The sequence below is a fragment of the Rhinolophus sinicus genome, linkage group LG06 (assembly GCF_036562045.2).
Source record: "Rhinolophus sinicus isolate RSC01 linkage group LG06, ASM3656204v1, whole genome shotgun sequence".
Classification (NCBI taxonomy): Eukaryota; Metazoa; Chordata; class Mammalia; order Chiroptera; family Rhinolophidae; genus Rhinolophus; species Rhinolophus sinicus.
In genome coordinates this window covers 159,683,367-159,704,521 of record NC_133756.1, presented here as the reverse complement: position 1 = coordinate 159,704,521, position 21,155 = coordinate 159,683,367, and the positions used below count along the sequence as shown (strand labels likewise).

The following is a 21,155-nucleotide window of genomic DNA, read 5'->3' as shown; positions in this document are numbered from 1 at the left end:
CCCTAAGTACCCTCACCCCAGACACAGCAGCTGTACTTACAGAGTACGTGCTAAGGGCACTGTCCTTGGGGCTTTAATATAATTACTCACTTAAACCCTAAACAACTCTTTGAGCTAGGCTGTTTGTTGTTTTAACACCCATTTTACAAAAGAGGAAGCAGAAACATAGAGGTGATCCTGGTTATATTATAAAATAAAGTTGAGACTATTGCCTCATTTCTATTGTCTCAAAGAACGTGACAGTGGCATGATTTGTTAGCTACTGTAGGTCTGAAAGAACTCACTCACCTGTGGATGTGTCTGGGCCTGGAATTCTCTGTGGGAAGATTTAACTAGGACGGTTGAAGCTGTCTATCTCTTGCATCAGTTTACGTAAGAGAGGGAAGTAACACGTCCAAGTATGTAGGGATTCAGTCCCAGGCACTATGGCTGCAGAGCCAGGCTCATAACCGTAACGTTTTCCTGCCTAAGGTACAATCACCTTCTATCTGTGAGATAGCAAGGAGCGACTATTGCTATCTGCATTTACGGAAGCCTCATCTGTTTGAGGCTTCCGTAAATGCAGACAACAATAGTCGCTCCTTGGCAGGGTTGTTGTCAAGATTAAATGGTTTCAGAAACACAAGCCTTGCACCCTCTGTGCTGCTGTCCTGAGTGTGGTGTCAGGAACGCTGTGAGAAGCCAGCAAACTCTAGTTGCTGGAGCCATCACGATGACAAGCCCAGTCCAGTTCCTGTGCTCTCTGCCCAGTTCCTGTCCTCTCTGCCCAGGATGTCAACATGACCCTTGGGCTCTCCTGTCCTAGGGCTGTGGGGAGACCTGCCACCACACCTGCAGCCCGCTCAGCTATATCCTGGCATGAGAGGAAGCCCGTTCCCACTCCCAGGTGCCCAGGGGTCACTCACTGCTTCTCCAGGTCCTGGATGGTGTCAGGGAGTGGAAGTCCCCGGGTCTCCGGGACGAAGAATAGGAGAATGAGGCTGGAAGCGATGGGGATAACACCGTAGGAGAAGGGGGGCAGCAGGGGCAGGACCTGGTGGGTTATCCGGATCAGGGGTCCAGTCACAGCGCCTAGCCGACCTACTGAGTTCAGGAAACCATCTGCTGTCATCCTGTGGATGGAGGGGATGGCGCAAACCCTTGTTACAGTTGGCACTTTGGGGGGAGGGGGCTTTATTGGGGTGGAGATCATTTGGCTGGGTCAGGAGATGCCAGGGGAGGAAAAGATGAGCTGAAGGAGTTGCACTCCTCAAGGTCTCCCCTAATGCCACCTCCTCCATGGAGCCCACCTGGATCTTCCCATCCAGAGGGGGCCTCTGCTTCCTGGGAGTATCCAGTGTCTTTCCTAGGAACTCTCTAAGACCCACCCCATTCTCCTTAATCTTAGATAATGGGGGTTTGCCTTAGGGCTCCTGCTAGGCCAATGAGTTTCCAGCTTGAGCTTTCTATATAATATCAACAAAATCAATAAATATACATTAAAAAAAACCAACAACAAATGAAAGGATGGACAAATGAGTGAGGGAAAGAACACTGGGCTAGGAGTCAGGGGCACTGGGGTCCATTCCTACTCTTCTATTAAGTCCTTCGATCATGAATGGGACTCAGTTTACCCAACTGTCCAATGTGAGGGTGGTCTAACTTGAGACCACTGGTTTTCCATCTGTGTCCCATGGAGCCCTTAGGTCTGGGAGGTAACTGGGAGGGGTAGTAGGAAGCAAATGGGGGTCCCCACTACCCCAGGAGAGCTGTCGGTTTCCTTACCAGGTTTCCTATGAGATTCCACCTGAACAGAGGGTTCTGTGGCTAAAAGAGGTTTCCCAATCACAGGCCTAGAGGCCTGCTGGGGCCCCCTATACCCCTGCCTTCTGGTAGGACTCGGGGAGGCGCTGCTCTGGGAAGCCCCTCTGATGAGGGCCTTTGGGAGAAGGAAGCTGGCCGTGTGCTCAGTTCTATGTTGGTGGCTGGGTCCCCTCTGTCCTCTGCTGTGTATCCCTGGATGCCCAGCCCTCCTGGCCCTCCCCAGTAGCCCTCCCGGGGGTGCCCCTTCTCACCCATCCCCAGGTCTGGCAGCCCCACCCAGCCTACCGCAGTGAAGTTGGAAAGAGTTCAGGTTTGTAGACAGCGAAGCAGGTTAAGCTGACACCATAACATCCCTTTGCTAGTACAGCGAAGACCACACGCAGAGTCTGAAAGTCTGGGCAGAGGAAAGGACAAGGTAAGGTCTGCCCGAGAAGGTCGCCAGCCAGCCTGGAGTGGAGGGGCTTGGTTCTCCCATGAGGCTTCCTTGTGCTGAAAGTAGGTTCCCGGCAGTGCCAGGTCTCCCAGGGCCCAGTGGGGATCCGGGGCAGGATGCCATCATGGCAGGTGGCTGGGGGGTGGGGTAGAGGGCAAGAACCCAGCCAGGTCTGGGGTAGGTGAGCCTGGGGGCAGCTGCGGGTTACACAGCAGGCCTGCCTCCTATGGCGTGGCTGTGCAGGCTCCTTGGGTCTTGAGGGCACTCCCGTTCCCATGAAGGAGAGGGCTGTGGGGCAGCAGCCCTGGGGTGCCCAGGCACCCAGAAGCCTTCTCACTGCCCCTCAACCTGCCTGTGGGGACCCATGGCATTCATGGAAAGCTGTTGGGTGGATGGCAGGATCCCTCACCAGGAAACCGAGGTTCAGGTCACTCCAGCTATCCCTGCCTTTCCCCCAGTCTCCCACCTTGAAAAATAAAGGGGACATGGAGACGCTTTCAAAGGCATTGCCGGCTCATTCAGAAAGAACAGAGCAAGACAAGGGCCCTGGGCAGCTGCCCCAGCTCTCTGCACACGAGTGCCTCTTGCTTCTGAGAAGAAAACACCACTTACTTTGGGCTTGGTGCCTTTCCTGCCTCACTTCCAGCGCCCTAAGCCTGTCTCAGCCTTCCTGGCCCTTCTTGCCACTGGAGGCTCCAGCCTCCAGCCTTCAAGTCTGGTCCAAGCCCTGGCTCTGTCACTTGCTAGCTGAGAGATCTTGGGCACATGACTTCTCTACTCTGAACCTCAATTTCCTCAGGAAAATGGGGAAAGGCTATTTGGGGGGTTGGGTTCCTGAGATGATGTGGCAAAGGCTGTGACAGGAATAGGCCTGGGGTGGGCATCCCTGGGGCCAGGGGAGAGGGAGGAAGCCAGGGTGGTGAGTGCAGTGGGGTGAGCAAGGGAAGCAAGAGCCCCAAGCTGCCAGCAGCTCAGCCACCCTCTCCCGGTGCCCTGGCCTCACCTCGTGGCACCAGTATGTTGGCCAGAATGGAGAGCCCGGCCATGGCCTGGAAGCTGGCCAGGATCCCACGGCGGCCAAAGAACCGTAGCAAGAAGGTGTTGGCGCCCCGGCCCAGGAAGTCCACAGCTCCAAAGAGGACCTGGAGGAGGAAGATGTCACTCCCCAGGTTCTGGAGGTCGAAGACCAGCCCGTAATAAGAGAACATGATGGCGAAACTGCAGGGCAAAGCTGGAAGTCAGGTCCCTGCCCCACAGGGAGAGGGCAGCCCTGCAGGCTTTCACAGACGCTGTCCCAGAGGACACAGCCAATCCTGAGCTTGTCACTGCCAGAGCCAGAGAAGCCTGTCAAACGCAGGTCAGGCTGTCCCAGGATAGGGCGGGGAGGACAGTGGCTTCATCCATTGCAGGTCTGGGCCATGGATAGAGGCCAAGATCAGATGGAAGATTTGGCCCGTCAGGGGTGGACAGGGGCTCTGTGGGTTAAGCTGAGCTGCCCCCGATTGTCTGGCTTTGTTTCTGGAACCAAGACCTGGCTCCTGCTCTACTAGCTGTGAACCTGGGCAGGCCTCGGCCCCTCTCTGGATGCCTGTTTCTTTGTCTTGAAAGATGGGACTCATGATAGAATGGAGTCTCTGTGGAAGATGCTGGGCTGGGCTGTCCCTCCTTCAAGACGGAAAGTTATTTCCCCAGCCCCTGGGGATGCTGCCCCTAAGCTGGGGAGAGCACCCCACGACAGATCAACCTGGCCACAGGGGCCACTCAGAAGGTCCAGCCCAGCTCTGAGGTCCCCAGGGGAGGGCTGGGGCCTTGCTGTGAATGCATCACAGGACTTCTCCCCTGCCCCCTCCTGCCCCCTCCCCACCCCAAGAGCCGTCTCCAAGGAACTTCCTGCCCACTGACCTCCATCTCAGTCTGCTTCCCGGGGACCCCTGCCACGGGCTCCTGAGTGGATACACTTATAGGCTGAATGTCCATAGTTTGGAGATTGAATTTGGATCCACAAGTGGCCATAACGTGAACTTTTTCTCGACCACTTTTTAAATCCCACCCTATCCTTGCTTCACCCAGAACGCTCACCCCAGCCCTCACTGCAGTGTCACCTGATGGCTGTGCCCCATAGCATCTGTCACTATCCAGCCAACAACTGCAGGGTCAAGCTGCAATTCTGGAAGAAACCGCAGCTTCCTGAAGTTTGTGAAAGGGATGTGGGCGCTCAAAGCGACTGACACGCAAGGGTCTAGAGCCCCAGCCGGTAACAACTGGATTAACAGCCAAAGACAAGAAAACCCATGAGGTTAGCTACTTCACAGCCTGTGATTTGAATAACAAAGGATGCTGAGCAGCCTTGGGAGAACCGAGGAAGCCTTGAAGGCGATTGGAAAAATGGCCCTGGACGTTCCTGGCAGGAGGCACTCCTTCTAATTTGTCGGAAAGAAATGTAGGAAAAAAAAAAAAAAAAGAAAAGCATTTGATCCATTCTCTGTTTTAAGATGTAGCAAATGTTTGCCATTATAACCTGTATGTGATTAAATACAACATAAAATAAACATTTTCCTAATCTCCAGTTTTTTTCAAGATAAGTCCCAATCAAATCTGACCCTCACGTTTCAGTATGTTCTTCTGGAAGTCGCTTAACTGCATTTGTTTTATTAAGGGCCTTTTCTTCGTCCCAGGCGCCTTTGGGTGCCAAGACAGGGCCTCCTGGGGTGGGGCAAGGATTCCATGCAGAGCCTAGCAGGAGACATGGGGGTGAGGAGATAGCTTAGCCTGGGTTCAAATGCCTGCTCGTCATCTTGGGCAAATGACTTGCCCTTCTGGGCTCCACTTTCCCCATCTGTAAGTGGGGTTGTAAATGAACTTATAGCACGGGTTTGCTCAGAGGGGTAAGGAGGTGGCCCATGCACTCAGCCTTCTGGGAGTGTAGCTGTAGGGCTGAGTCCAATGCTGCCACACAGAGTCCTCTCCAGCCACTGTGGGCCTTTAGTTCTAGGGCCCGGAGCTCTGCCTCTGCCCCGCTTGCAGCCTGACCCTGGCCCTGGCCCTACCCTCCAGCCAGCCTCCAGGCCACATCTGCACATATGTCCTCTCCCCTGCCTGCCGGGATTCCTGCCTCCTGAAGTCGCTGCCTGTCCCAGCCAGAAATGCACCCTAAAAGGCCTGCAGGGGTTTCCCCCACTACACACACACACCACTCCCCTTCCCTCTGCAGCTCTGTGTCCAGGAGGGGTGACCAGGATGGCATACCTCGTCACGCACAGACAGCAGCTTCTCCGGCGGAGGGTGGGCACGCGGAACAGTTCCAGCACCGACTGGTGGGCCCTTGCCGAGGCCACCTCCTCCTTCATGCTGGACATCAGTACCTCCGGGAAGAATAGGGCCACAGTCAGAGTTGGGGCAGTGGGCTTGCCCCACCCCCATGCCAGAGAATGGGCAGAGCGATAGGGAGCCTGGACTTGGCCTGTAGAGATTGGAGAACCCTCGGTGGGAGGGTAGCATGGGGACAGAAAGGGTTCTCTCTGCCCCTTGGCTGAGCTTCTTCTGCAGACCTGGCCCACCTACTCGGAACCAAGGAGCGGGTCTGGTGTCCCAGCACTGGCCCACTGAGCTGCAAGCCACAGAGTCCTCTTGGCAGTTACTACACAAAGCCCCACCAACCTTCCTCATTCCCCAAGGCTGGCATCAGGCATGGCCCCTCCAGCCACACTGCGCCCCAAGTGCCCATTCAGTCTCCTCCGGCACCTCTGGGACCTGCCTGCTTAGTTTAGTCCTGGTCAGCTCTAGCTTGCCTCCTCCTGGAGGCCTTCCCTGATCCTCCTGCCCAGGGAGCTCTGCGTCCTCTAGTCTCTGGCTGCACATCTACTTCCTTGAAATAGCTACCTTCAGATAAGAACACCCTGTTTCCATAAGTACATTGAGATGCCCCGTGAGGTGAGTGAGTGTGCAGTATATGTGGATTAAGGTGGTGAATAATAGAGGTGGTGATGTGGGTGTGTTGTTGATAACAGTTGTGTTGTTGTTGTTGGTGGTGGTGGTGATCGTAATGATGGTGGGGAAGGTGATGGTAACAATCATGGTGGTGGTGTTGATGGTGGTTTGAGGAGCTGCAGATGGTGATGTTAGTGATGGTGTTGGTGACGTGGGTGGTGTGAAGATGAAGGTGATAGCAGTGGTCTGCTGGTGGAAGTGGTGGGGGTGGTGATGGTGGTGATAGTGGTGATGGTGGTGATGATATGATGGTGATGGTGGTCGTATTTTGTAGATGGCGATGGTATTGGTGGTGTTGATGGAGTCGGTGGTGGAGTGGGGCGTGGTGAAGTTGGTGATAATACTGATGGTACATCAGTGGCTGTCCTTCCCCATCATGTCTCATACTCTGGGTCACCACCAGCAGCATCTCACCTCCATGGACAGTGTCTTTTCGGCTTCCTTGTGGCCATTTATCCTGGCCACCTTTTTGAGTTCCTGAAGTGCTCGGTCTGGTTTTCCTGTAATAATTAGCCATCGTGCAGACTCTGGCAGCCACCTGTTAAAGAAGCCAGTGCTTGGCTGGGTCTTTGCTCTTTCTGTGCGTGGTGGGCACTTGCCCCCCTCTCCCCCGTCAGGTGGGGAGGGGGTGGCAGGCAGCAGACCCTCCAGCTGCAATGGGAGTGAGGAGAAGGCAGCCATTTCACCCTCTGCACTGCTGATGCCAGGCTGGGAGGCATGATCCCTGCCGGTTTTGGCTGAGTCCCCACACCTGGCCACTCTCTTTCCCCCTGTGCCACCCCACCTGGCTTCCCGGCTGCCAGGGTCCTGCCCACCTGAGCATGTGCAGCCAACACACAAGCTGCCTGGGCATAGAGGTGATTCTGGGGCTATTTCTATGGCAAAAAGCTCACATCAGGTTGAATAAAACACACACACACACACACACATTTAAACCATCCACAACCAGAACCAATGGTTTTATAAATTAGTCTGCTAAACAGACAGGCAGGGAAAAGGGTCTCCCTGAACTAGCCCAGTTTGCATGGTCTCAGCCCTATTTGTAGAGAAGCTAAGAAAAACTTCTGAAGGCAGTTTGACAGACACTGGTTAAAAAGGTCAGCCAGTCAGGGTTCAAATCCTGCCTCTGGCACTCACCAGCTGTGTGGCCTTGGGCAAGTCAACTGAACCTCGCGGGGCATCAGCCCCTCATCTGAAAGAGGTGGTAATAATATCATCTTCCTCATTAGAAGACGTGTTACTACACATCTGGTGTTTCCAATAGCATCCTGGACATACCCAATCAGCGTGACCAGCGTGGCCTAATTAGTGTAACTATGGACCATCTTCTTCCTTGCTTACTGATCCTGTTTATACAATAAAACTCCAGGTGGTCAGTGGCTTTTGATCTGTTTTATTTGCTGATGTGTCTCTGGTGCCTAAAACCATGTCTGGTGTGGGGCAGGAGAGCAGTAAATGTTTGATAAGGAATGAGTGAGCCTTATGATTTTCTATAGCTCATATAGACTTACGTAGGCCCAGGTGAGCTCAACGCTGACTCACAGGCACAAGAGAACTTGTGGGGACATGCATTTGGGTTTGGTTCCCGATATCTCTTCCTCTGGTCCCTACCCAAGCAGGTAGTTCCAGAGCTCAGGGAGTTCTGTAGTGCCAAAAATAATAGTGATGACATCTTTCCATATCTGAAGCTGGTCCTCACTGACTCAGATGCCCACAGGCCCAACAAGTGATGTGAGAGTGAAGCCGGTGAATGTGGGGAGCTGGTGCCCACGTGAGGGAAGGACAGGGTTCTTTGCAAGCCCAGAGGCCAGTGGGCTGGACAGGAACCTCAGACCTCTGGCTGAAACACCTGCCCTGGAACTCTGAATCCCCAAAATGTCTCTCTCCAGCGAGGATTCTGTTCACAGCGCTCCTATCCATGTGGCATCATGGGACTCGTGGCTAGCCAGGGTGGTGAGGATGAGGGGTACCCTCCCATCCTGGGTCTCCTTCCCACTCAGTGGCATTCTCCCCAAGGGAAAAGGCCCCACACTGTACTGACCAGGATATCAAGAAGACGGCAAAGAAAGGTGTTGACACAGCCAGCTGGAGGGCTCGCCAGTCCCGCAGGGCGAAGGCCAGACCGCCCAGGGCCATCTGGCCTGTGCTGTAGATGCATCCCAGCATCGTCATGGTGAAATCCCTCCTGCAGGTCGTGGTCCACTCCACCACTGAAAGGCCGTGCAGGGGAGAGCAGGGGAGAGCCAAAAAGTTATGGTCTTGGACCCCACCTTCCCCACCTCCCCGTGGTAGGAGGCGGGCTGAGCGAGCGAGTGACTCACAGAGTGTCGCCGTGGTCAGGATGATGCCGGCCAATCCGAAAGCACTCAGAAAACGGAGGCCACAATAGGCCAGGAAACTGGAGGCAAAGACGGTGCTGGTGTTGGCCACGGCCACCTGCAGGCAGCACCAGCTCAGCATTGGCTTTCGCCCAAACCTGTGTGGGGAGGCAAGCACAGTGGGGGGGATCTAGAGATGGGCCCTGGTGACTTGGACATAGAGGCAACTGCTTGCCATCGGAGGGTGCAATAAAGCTGGAGTGCCTGCTGGAGACCCGGATGGTGCTCACATCTCAGTGCAGGCAGCACCTCCTTTTAAGAACTCCTAGGGGCAGAGTGCATTTGTCATTAAAAATGGCAGACACCCTGCTCTCAGCAGGCAGGTGTAGCCTGAGGTCTTTAGCATCCGACGCCTGGGTTTGCATCCCGCTCTGCCCGTCCTGGGTAACCTTGAGCATGGGACTCAATGTCTCTGAGCCGCAGTTTCCTCATCTCTAAAATGGAAGTATTCAGGACGACCTGCCTCAGAGGGTTATGAAAATCAAGACACTGAGCAAAGGGACAATGTAGCCAGGAGGCTGAGCACACGTGACCTTGTGCCAGCCATCTACTCCACTGGCTGTGCGTGATGACAGGATTGCCCAGGACACAACACACCGGGTAGGGGCAACCCTCAGCCCAGTACCTGCACACTCACTGTGCCAGCCCCTGCACTGGGCCAACTTAGCCCAAACTACTGTCTACATTTAGCTAAGTATGTGTTGGTCCGAGATATGGACAAACCTTGGCCCTGCCTGTCTGAGCAGCAGCCAGGAGCAGGACGCTAGGCCCGGACCCCAGGTGAGGTCTGGAGGCCAATACCTGGCCCTGACCCCAAGCTCACTGGTGACCCACTCACCAATCACAATTTGGCTCCCTGGTTTCGTGGCCCATGAGGACTGTATGGCAGCCAGTCTCTCTGAAAGTACAAACTGGGCCACGTCCTTCCCTGCTGCTCCAACTCCCCGCCACGCTCAGGATAACCCAAGGCCCACAAACGAGCACAGCACAAGAGCTGTGCCAGGCCCTGGCCCAAGCCTGTATGCAATTAAATCACTTAAATACCACAACAACCCCATGTGTAGGTGCCAGGGTCCCCACATGTGGTAGGAAACTGAGGCACAGAGTAGCAACCAATCTGCCTTCTAGGGAGCTAGGACATGCAAAGCAGGCACTGGGACGCAGCCATGGGACCCCAGAGCCTGCCCTGCCTGGAGAAAGTCAGAACGTCGGGAAGCCATTCATCTGTTCATGGTGTTATGACTGAGCACGTGCCACGTGCGGGCACTGGGAGAAGGCACCAGAGCCCCTGCCTTCTTGGGGCTACGTCTAGTAGGGACACACACAGCTGAACAAGAGGGTGTTGTCAGAGGGAGGTGCTATGATGAGGGATGCCAGGCAGGGCCATGGGACCATTGGGGCTCGAGGCTGGGGCAGGGTCTCCAGCTTGTGTGGCCTGGAACTGAGGCCTGCGTCCAGCACAATGCAGCAGTTGGGGGAAACTTCCTGGTGAATCACAGCCACCGGCCACCACAGAACTCAGTGGCAGGACACCAGGGTAGCCCTGGCTAGACTGCTTCCTGGGCACACCACCTCAAGTGGGGCTCTAGGAGTGGGAGGAGAGGGAGCGGGGGCAGGGGGGGCCAGGGGAAAGGGGAGGAGAGGGAAGAGTACTTCTATTTCATAGCATGTCACCTACTTGGAGTTTAAAAAGAGAGGTCTGGTTTTCTCCCCAGAAGACTGTTAGCTGCCTGAGGGCAGGGGCTGTGCAGCTTCTGGCACACAGTAGGTACTCATAAAGGCTGGTGCAATCGCTGAAGGACAGAGGGCAACAGTGTTCAGGGCTATTTCTCACAGTACAGCTTAACCTGGAGTCTGGTTCTTGGCCATCACTGCCCCCTGCGGACCTGGGACTTGTGTCCAGACCCCAGACCAAGGAAAGCCCCTGTCTTAGGGAACAGGGACACTCAGGTCACATTTTTGTACCTCTGTCCCGCGATGCTCATTCTGTCTTGAAGGAGCAGGGAGGGGAGGAGTACTCACCAGTAGGAGAGGAAGCCCCAGGTGAGGGACCCCAGCAGGATCCCGGCCATGAAGATGGCCTGGCCCTTGGGCTTCAGGCTCTGGTTGTCACACACCAGGCCCCACTGGAAGAGAAGGAGGGTGTGACAACCTGGCTCAGTGCACAAGGACTTGCGGGGCCAGGGTGGCAGAGGGAGGTCCAGGTTGAGAGTTTCCAGTCTAGAACACACCCACAACGGTTCCCCAGATCCCGAGGACCAGGCAGCAGAGGTGGAAGGGGCGTGCTGCCAGTGGGCTCCACTCGCAGCCAGCAGCCTGGCATGAATGTGACAGGGCTTTGCATCTGACAGTGTGATGGCCACTCTGAGTGGACGGTGGTGGGCAGTAGTGGGCGGTGATTAAACCACAGGCTGGAATTCTAACTCTGCTGGTTACTGGCTGCGTGAACTTGGGTGAGTTCCAACACCAGGCTGAGCCTGCTTTCTCACCCGTAAATAGAGCCGTACAGTCCCTTCTCTCACAGGACATGAGGATGAACAGAGAGGGCCGAGCATGCGTCACTGTGGTTTTCTCAGTGCCGCCTGCCCAGGACCGGGCACCTGAACACTCCCACCCCCGCACCCACCAGGTCAGTCCTTCACTGAGTCCTCACAGTGTAGCTCCCCATTTCTGCCTCTCTTCCCTGGGTGACAGCAGTAAGAGCCCCTGTCCCTACGGGGCATTTTCTACCCTGCAATGTGACCTCTTGAAAATGCAAATCAGATCAGATCACATCCCCGCCCCCAAAATCTCCAATGACTTTCTTTCACACTTAAAGAAACTCCAGCCCCTCACCCCACTGCCCGCTTTGTGGCCCCTGGCCCTCCCGTTTGGTGGTTCTGCAGACACACTGGGCCTCCTGCGGCTTCAACTCCTACACATGCTTCCACTCAAACCCGTGTCAACAGGGCTCTCTCCCATCTTCATGGAACTGATTGCTTCTCTCATAATCCAGGTCTCATCTCAAATGTCCCCTCTTCAGAGAAGTCTTCCCCATCTGCCTGTCCCTTCCCCGCTCACAGGACCTGCTTTTCTCCTTTGTGCTCACTTATGACACTCGATGCAGGACAGGAGCGTGATGGGGACCCAGGTTCTGGCCTCTAATTGCCTAGATTGAATCAGGTCCCAGAGTGCTTTAGCTGTGTGTCCTGGGGCACGTTACTTAACTTCTCTGTGCTTCTAGTTTGTCCTTTATTAAATGGACAATGATAAGATCCACCCCCATGAGACTGTAGTCAGATTGTGACTACAGGGAAAGCCTTTGGAACAGTGCCTGCCACTTAAAAGGCAAAAGGTGAAGGCTTGCTCTGCTGTCATTACTGGTTTAAATACTGACTGGTTCTGAATCTACCAGGAGAACGTAAGATTCTGGAAGGCTCCCTGTTAGTCCTGTAACCCTAGCCCCAGGCCAGAATCCGGGCCACCGTGTTGGGGGAGTAACATATCATTTCATATGGTGATGGAGGTAATTTGAACCCCAGCCATGAGTGGACTGCTGTTACTGGGAGGCCAGGAAGGAGGAGAGCTGTGGGGTTGGTGGGGGGAGGCCCTTACCTCGGCCACGATGGTGGAGGTGAAGGTGCTGTGGTCGTAGACCCAGCCATCCACACACGGCTCCGTGGCAGCCTCACTCCAGTTGGTGGCCATGGTGTTGGGGTCCAGGAGCTGCCACTGTGGATGGCGGAAGCGGCGACACTGGTGGGGCTCATGGTTGGGACCCAGTGGGATGGAGATGGCCAGGAGGGCCTTGGGGGTGAGGTTTGTGGGGACCTCAGAGCCATTGTCCAGCATGTGGACCCAGCAGCGGTGGCCCGGGGTGGCGACCGAGAAGTTGTCCACAAGTAATTGGGAGGGTACGAACATGGAGGGGAGGAGGAGAGTCACGACCTGCAGGGTCTGGAAGAGGCCCACGCCCCCAGCTCGCTCCAAGAGCTCAGCGAACGCCATGGCCAGAGCGGCCGGCGCCCAGGACAAGTCTCCTGGGGTGTCAGTGACCTGGTGAGTGTCTGGCCGTCTGCTGGGAACCACGAGCAAGCGCAGGACCCCAGGCCACCACACCTGCCCTTGCTCACCTCTCTGACCAGGTGGGCTTGGGTGGCTGTCCAGCAACCAGTCGAGTCAGTCCTGAGATGACCCAGATGCTTCTAAAATATTCCTCCTTATCCTGCTTCCAGGACTGACAGCGTGGATGCCCTATCGCCCTGGAGAGGGGACACCCGCGGACAAGCTAACTGTGCCCAGGCTGCATGGCGTATCTGAAGCACCCTGGCTCTCCAGCCCCAAGAGGGAAAGGGCAAGTAGATTTTCAAAAAAATAATCAGATGCAATGCAGTGATGTTACTGAATTACAGTTGTGGAGGAAATATGAAAGGGGCTGCTGCCTCTATTAAAGTTTAACCTCAGTGTGGGCTCCTGGGTGAGAAAAGCAGGTTCAGCTATGAGAAAGTCCTCAGCAGCTCCCCGCTGGCCGGCTCATTGCATTCTTAAATTTTAAACTTTCAGAACCCTCCACATGTGGCCCTTTAAATCAGGAAACTGTTGGCCTAACCTTTATCCATGCTGGATAATTTCAGTCCGTCTTGCCAAAGCACAGAGTGCAGACTGGGTAGCGCCCATCCTAACTGGGCTGGGGGGACACAGGGATGGGGGCTGCAGGGAGGCAGAGCTGGCAGGAAGGCCCACGCCTGTACTCAGTCCCTCCTTACCTGGCACCTCCTGCCACACAGCACTGAGAGACCAGCTAATTTGGGAAGCTTTTATTTCAAGGTTCCAGGTTGCCTTTATTAGATTGTAAGCTTCCCCAGGGTGGAAACCATGGCTACAATTTCCTGGCATCACTTAGAAGCCCCCCTGTGGGCCCTGGAGCTGAGCAGGCCTGTCAGTTGGGGGAATGAGTAAAGTCACATCTCCATGACCCAGCGTCTGACGTCAGCACAGTTTGGTGGGAGAAGTGAAACCAGCCCCTGCCCCAGCGCCCCACCTGGACCGGGTTTCTTAGTAACAGCTGCTCCTGGCACCAAGGGCTTGCTGTGTGCTTGGTTCTGTGCTGACCATGCTGCCTGCATGCTCTCATTCACTCCTCATAGCAGCCCAGGAGAGAGGTGGTGCTAATTTCCCCAGACAAGGAAACAATCTCAGAGAGGGCAGGCAACTTGTCCAAGGTCACACAGCAGAGTCGGGATTCAAATCAGTCTCTAAAGCCTGAGTGCTTTCCGATGCCCTGGCCAGCTGCTGCATGACCTCTAGCTTGTCATGGACCAAATCCCAGCTAATGGCTAGAATTCAGGATTTGGGTCAGAGTGAGGGCCAGCCCAGGAGTCTGAAGTTGCCTCCCAGGATGTGAGAGAGAATAGGCTGAGTCAGCTCGGGAGAGAAGTCTGAGTGCTGGGTGTGTGGGTGAGGTGTGGGTGGGTATCTGGACCCTGAGCTTCCCAGAAGCTCCCCAGAGGGCTGGGGGAACTTAGCCAAGATGGAGCCCAGCCAGGAAGCTGAGGAGTCGGCGTTCTGGGCCTGGATTTCAAAGCCAAGGCTGCTTCCTTATTCTGCCTCTCTGGGCAGGAACTCATTATACATTTTAAAATAGCAAATGGAAAGAGGTAGGGAGAGAACAAACCCACACCAAAGCACAGGAAGCCGTGAGAGGGGCAATTGGCCATAGTCCTAATTCACAACAGCCCGAAGGCCGGATTTTACATGGAAGGCGTTGAGCTTCATACCTATGTGCAAACACCAGCCTCACAGGGGCAGGCCTAGACCCGGGACCGTTACCTTGAGCAGTGACCTCCCCTCTACGGCCCCTGGTTTCTGGCCTGTGAAAGGACACGTTGCCATGTTGATGTTTTAAACCTGAGTGTGGATCAGATATACACTGGCTAAAATGCAGTTTCCTGGGTTCTGCCACATGGCTGGGCTGAGCCCGGGAATATGCATTTTAACACAAGCCCCCAGGTGATTCTGCTGCACTGGAACCCGGCTTCCTCACTTGCAGAATTGCTGGGCTAGATGAGGCCGCCAAATTCAAGGCATCTGCGAGAGAATTCTTTTTCTCTTTCCTCATTCCATATGCTTTAAAAAACGTTCTCGTCTTCCCTGCCCTTTGCCTGTCGTGGACGCCCCTAGGCTTTGCTTACAGCAGAAGGTCAAACCTCCAAGATTTGACAGAAGGCTCCCGGAATTTCCAACTGACTATCAGCTTCCAGGCCAAGGAATTTCTAATTTATATTTTCTGGTTTTCTGGGGCTGCTGGGGGCAGGGCTCCATGCAGCCGCTCCGCCACCTGGCGGTCATACCTGGGACTGCAGCCTTTCCAGCATCATGCTCATCCTCGCCTAGGTGCCCATCCCCCAACAGTTCTCCAGGTGGAGGCGGGGAGAAGGAGCACAGGGGTGTGAGGCAGGCAGCCTCGGATTATAGCCACCAAGCCCTCCAGAGTGTCTCATTAAGTTAATTTGTGTATTGAACCCCTGGTTCTCATTGAACCAGAATTGCCATTGGGGTTGACTTTCTTAGCCGAGGGCTCCATCAGTTAAAGCCAAGGCCAAACTCAGCTGCCAGAAGACCTTAGGCAGTCCACCTTCCTTTTTTATTCTAAGCTCCTTAGCGGTAAGTGGAGGTAGTAAGATTAAATGAGATAACGAGTGGGCCTGACAATGAATATTAGCCACATCATCACCATCACAACCTCCATAACACCTGACCCTTTAGTCTTCCTTTGTTTCTTTCCAGTTGAAGTCACAGCGTTTCAGATCCAGCTGGGCTCACTGGATTTGGCCGTTGCCTGCAATCTTGGAAGAACCTGAGGTTAGGAGAACGTGAGGGTCAAAAGCGGGGCAGGGAGAGGGCTTTGCAGGGTCTCAGTTCCTGACTCCAGGTTCAATGCTTCTTGCACTACACCTGTGTGAAGAAAACCCATGGTCCACCAGAAAGTCAAAGGAACAGTAACCATAAAATGTCCAATTATCTTCTTGTCTAGAGAACAGGCTCACCATGCTGGGTAGGAAGTTCTGATGAATCACAACGGGAGCAAAACCAGGTCTTACCTCCTCATTCTTCCTTCCTCCCTTTGGAGATTTCCCCCAATAACGCTACAAGCTTAAGGCACGTCTGGCCTCCCTCTGAAATGCCTCTTCAAGTCACCACCCAGCAGCAGCTTAGATCTATCTCCCAGGTCTTACATGTTCTAAAAACTCGTCTTTGCAAACCCTCCTTAGTTCACCCACGTCCCTTTTGTGGGGGGAGGGAGGCTGAAGGGATCCTCTTAATTCAATTCCCCTCTTGTGTCTTAGAGCATACATGTGAAAACCGCAGATTTATGTAAGAAACGATAGGAAAGCCCCTTCTTTGCTGCCGTGGCCCAAATAATCCCAAGAGGAACCCACAGGGTGGCTTGTTCCTGTGTATTCAGAAACACATCAACATAAATAACGAATTAGTAGTTTTTGATGGAGAAGTTGTATGTGTCGATAGCAAACAACCGAACAACCCAGAAGTATGTCAAGTGACAAGTAAAAGTCCTTTTCCCCCCCCACCCTCAACTGCCCAGAGACAACTGCCACCAACAATGTATATTCTTCCAGAAAAATCTTAGAGCATCTCCAAACATATGCATTATGTTTTAAAATTGTTGAATAAGCAGCAAATTCACATGGTTCAAAAACAGAAAATGTAAAAGAAGTTATACAATGAAAAGCTTCTCTCTCTCTCACCCCACTGCTTCTGCGTGGTTCACGTTTGCCACCCCACCCTCAGGTAATCATTTTTAGTTTCTTGTGCACCCTTTCAGATTTTCCTGCTAATATAAGCAAAGATAAATATGCGTTATAATTTACTCCCTTTTAGGCAAAAGGTAGTTTTGCGTTTATTTCCCACATAGTACCGTGCGCCTCTGAGAGTCCCTCGTTGTTTTGCAATTGCATAGTATTTCATTGTCTGGATTTCCACAGTTTATGTAACAGGTCTCCTGTTGATGGACACTTGGATCGCATGGAATATTTTGACAAAAAAATGTTGAAATGAATAACTTTGTACTCATACTATTTTGAATGTGTGCTTCTGTATCTCTAGGATGAAATTCCAGAATCGAGACTGCCGTGTGGAAGCATAAGTGAGCTTATGGCTTTGAGGGGCAGTCCCCGGGCCCACCCCAGGGACACGCCCACTTGTACTGTCCCCATCTCCCTAACACAGTGCACTATCACCACACCTGAGGGGTCTTAATATCATGGGTGACAAATGGCATCTCAATGTAGTTTTATTTTGTATTTCTTTTCTCATGAGTGAGATTGCGCATCACTAATTATATCTAAGATGTATCTATATGTCTCTTTCTACAAAACGTTCCTTCATGTCCTTTGTCTATTTTTGATCACAGTTAATGGTTTCCTTACCAATTTCTACAAACCCCTTATATGTTAGGGAGGTTGGCTCTTTGCTTGTGAGAAAAGTTACAAATGTTTTTTCCAGTTTGTCTTTTGACTTTGTTAGCATGTTATTTTTATTGACTTTTTTGCATGTAGAGTTTATTTTATTTATTTATTTTGTAATCGAGTTTTCAGTCCTATCTTTTTTGACTTGTGGATTTTGCATCATAATTAGAAAGGCCTTCTCCACTCCACGGTGATAAAGGGATTCTTCTATGGTTTGTCTCTTTTTTTTTTTTTAAGATTTTATTGGGGGTGGGGAACAGGACTTTATTGGGGAACAGTGTGCACTTCCAGGATTTTTTCCAAGTCAAGTTGTTGTCCTTTCAGTCTTAGTTGTAGAGGGCGCAGCTCAGGTCCAGGTCCAGTTGCCATTGCTAGTTGCAGGGGGCACAGCCCACCATCCCTTGCAGGACTTGAGGAGTTGAACTGGCATGGTTTGTCTTTTTTAATCAAGAATGGTTGTTGAGTTTGTCACAGGCCTTTGAGCATCTATGGAGTTGACAGTATGACTCTCTTGTCAAATCTATGAATCTGCTGAATTATATTAATGAATTTCCTGAATTATATTAATGAGTTTTGCAAAGAATCCTGAACCATCCTTTCATTCCAGGAGTGAATTTCCTGAGATAAGATGTATTATTCCTTTAATGTGCTGTTAGATTCTGCTTATTAATGTTTTATTTCAAATTTTTCATGAATCTTCACGTGTAAGATTGCGCTATGGTCCCCCCACCTCCATCTCCTTCTCTTCCTCCCTCCCTCCCTTGCTACAAACTTTGTCAGGTTTTGGTATCAACATTATACTCAGTTCAGAGCTCCATGCTCCTAACTCCGAAGGTTGCTGGTTTGATTCCCACATGGGCCAGTGGGCTCTCAACCACAAGGTTGCCAGTTCAATTCCTCGAGTCCCACAAGGGATGGTGGGCTCCGACCCCTGCAACTAAGATTGAACACAGCACCTTGAGCTGAGCTGCCGCTGAGCTCCCAGATGGCTCAGTTGGTTGGAGCGCGTCCTCTCAACCACAAGGTTGCCGGTTCGACTCCCACAAGGGATGGTGAGCTGCGCCCCCTGCAACTAGCAACGGCAACTGGACCTGGAGCTGAGCTGTGCCCTCCACAACTAAGACTGAAAGGACAACAACTTGACTTGGGAAAAAGGCCTGGAAGTACACACTGTTCCCCAATAAAGTCCTGTTCCCCTTCCCCAATAAAATCTTTTAAAAAAAAAAAAAAAAGAAAAAAAGGAAGAATTTGGCCATGTTTTCTTGCGCTCTGCCTTAGTTTACATAAGGGAGGACTTGTCTCCCTTCCACTGAGGATCTGGGCAATCATTCTCATTCCATAAACTGCCTGGCCTTTGATTTGTAGGAAGGCTAAGAAACAAGGTCGCAGAAGGATCTGGGACCAGGGAGGAGAGATCGCGGGAGAGGGTCTGAGCTAAGCTAGAGTTTCCAGAAGGTAGGATTTTGACCAGTCTCATATCTGAGCTTTACTTCCTCAAATGGGGCCAGGATGTCAAGTGATTGTTTACAGGGGTTTGTCCCAGCCTCCAGTGTACTGTTGTCATCAGCCACCAGTTTGAGCTTTAACCGGATGTAAAACTGTAATGTCCGGAAAGTGGGCATCTTCCTGCCACGCTCGGCCTCATCCCGCTGGCCCTTCTCAAGGTGGGAGGCCTGAGGCTGGGTTTTCCCTCACCCAGCTACCTGGGCTCATCCTTTGCTATTTGCCTTCTGTTTACTTCCTTGGTTTTGTGGGGAAGGGGTCCACAGCCTTCATTTCTGGTGCCTTCTGACGGCACCTACTGCAGGTACCCGCAGGCTTTCTCTGGCTGCAGGAGCTCAAGGGGTCCACATAGGGCAAGTCAGAATCATCGGAGCAGAACACCCCAGAGCAGCCTCCACCCAGTGGCTGCCCTGCTGCGCTGGTGGATCCACCCCAGCTCCCTTGGCCCTGTGTCATAATGGAACCTGTTGATAGCATCCCCTGTTGGCTCCTTTCCCTTTGCTGTCTCACTTCCCCTCCTGGGATCGCCTCCAAAAATATGGTTTATACTCAAATCTTTGGAGGAACCCAATCTAAGGCAGGGGAGTCCCAACCCTCTGTTTTGAAGCACGACAGCTGGTTAACAGTGGCTCCTGGGACCACACGTGGCCACCTGGCTGATCCGTGGTGAGGCTCAGTCACACTCTGGACAGTCTCAGAGGTGGGTGACTGAGGAGGAAACGAGGTTCAGAGAGGTTCCATGATTTCCTCGGGCCTCACAGTAAATGCCACAGGGGCGGGAGCAAAACCTAGACATTCTGACCCAGGTCTCCACTCCCAGCCCCACACCATACTCCTTTGGGGTGTCTGCTACTACAGGGTCCCCTCTGTGCCTTTGTCAACAAACTGCAGGGGCCCTGGGGATGGAGACCTAGAGACAGTGGGATCCTGAGATCTGTCTTCACCTCTCGCCTTGCCTCAGAAGAGGAGAGGCTCCGAGATGTGAAGTGCTGGCCCCGGGGTGGGAATGACGGGGCAGGGACCAGAATCCTGATGTCCCCTCTCTGTCCTCTCCACACTGTCTGCAGCCACCTGAAGATGACTGTGCCATCAGTCGGTCACCCCTGGGCTCGTTTCTGCCTGACTGACCCACTCCCAGCTGTTAGTAGGCTCACTCTTGTGTTTGTTTTATAGGGTTTGGAATTCCAGTCTCATTGCACACTGTAATGGGTTGAATGGTGGCTTCCCAAATGATATGTCCACATCCTAATATCTAGAACTTGTGAATGTGACCTAATTTAGAAAAAGCGTCTTTGCAGACGTGATGACGTCAAGGCTCTAGTGATAAGAATGTCCTGGATTACACAGGGTCCTAAATCCGATGACAAGTGTCCTTGCCAGCGATACACACAGAGGAGAGGCCTGAGGACAAAAAGAGAAGGTCATGTAAGGACGAAGGCAGAGACTAGAGTCATGCAGCCACAAGTCAAGGACACCTGGAGCCCCCAGAAACTGAAATACACATGGAAAGATCGTCCCCCAGAGCATTTGAAGGGAGCATGGCTCTGCTTGACTTTGGATTTCTGGACTTGAGAGCGATAAGAGAATAAACATGTGTGGTTAATCACCCAGTTTGTTCGGTAGTACTTTGTGACAGCAGCTCTAGGAAGCTAATACACACATTTCTTTGTTCCACTTGGTCCTTGAAATTGTTTTCCAGCAATTTCCCTCCAGGTCTAAGGGTAGGGTGGGGGGTGTGGGACAGGTATTCAAGGAAGGAGGACAGCATGTGCAAAGGTCCTGAGACTGGGGGAGGAGCGATGGAAGAAGAGGACTGAGCCCCAGAAGAACGGGTGGGGATGGAGCAGGTGTGGTGCCCTGAGCATAGAGCACACAAGCCTGACTCTGGCCCTGAGGCTGATGGACAGATTTGAGCAAGGGAGAGATACGGTTATGTTCCCATTTTTGAAAGATCTTTTTGGCCACAGTGTGGGGATGGACTTGGACGAGACGGGGCTGGAAAGAGGAAAACCAGCAAGAGAAACCACCCACAGAATGACAAAGCAAAATCCCTCCAGATAATCAGGATAATGTACAACCCTTTCAAAGATCTTGAGGGCATGTAGAGTATGTCAGAATTGTGAAGCGTCTCTTTTAGGTAACAGGGCAGCGTCTTGACCTCTGGCCCCCACAGAGCGAGCCTGTCTTGGTCACCTGGATTAAGCATTAAGCCTGTTAACCATGGGTCAGTAGCCCTCCCCACATGCACACCTTGTGTCTTGAAAACTCCTGAGGCTCCGTCGTTGGGAGGGTTTCCCTAGCTTGGTTCCAGAATGACCCACACGTTTCCTGGCCCTAAGCCAACCTCACAGGCTGCTTGCAGCAGAGAGGGACTGACAGCTGCCCAGGACCCTGAGCAAATCCATGGGAGCCAAGCACAGGGCAGTGGCCCTGAATACTGCTGAGTCACCCGGCCCCAAGGTAACCAAGGGTTCCTGGGTGCCTGCCATGTGTGCTTGCTCCACGAACAGCTCATGGTACTCACAGGGACCCTATGACTAACGCCGAAACCTGAGGGACACATGGACAACCACAGGATCTTGTCTG

At 52.9% G+C, this 21,155-nt stretch overlaps 1 protein-coding gene across 3 annotated transcripts in view; it reads right to left on the bottom strand.

Annotated features, from left to right (window-relative positions):
• Positions 1-21,155, bottom strand: part of SLC22A11 (solute carrier family 22 member 11) — a 112,933-nt gene that overhangs the window by 2,148 nt on the left and 89,630 nt on the right. The window contains exons 1-10 of one of the 3 annotated variants that reach the window (XM_074336578.1): positions 12,714-18,164; positions 12,196-12,312; positions 10,624-10,727; positions 8,545-8,699; positions 8,265-8,433; positions 6,638-6,761; positions 5,483-5,598; positions 3,240-3,454; positions 2,089-2,197; positions 906-1,112 (exon numbers count right to left, since the gene is read on the bottom strand). In XM_074336578.1, the coding sequence (XP_074192679.1) occupies positions 906-1,112; positions 2,089-2,197; positions 3,240-3,454; positions 5,483-5,598; positions 6,638-6,761; positions 8,265-8,433; positions 8,545-8,699; positions 10,624-10,727; positions 12,196-12,288 (1,292 nt within the window). In that variant the 5' untranslated portion in view covers positions 12,289-12,312; positions 12,714-18,164. Of the gene's footprint in view, positions 1-905; positions 1,113-2,088; positions 2,198-3,239; positions 3,455-5,482; positions 5,599-6,637; positions 6,762-8,264; positions 8,434-8,544; positions 8,700-10,623; positions 10,728-12,195; positions 18,171-21,155 lie in introns of those variants that run through there. The other 2 variants (XM_074336577.1, XM_019737849.2) reach the window with 2 other exon arrangements.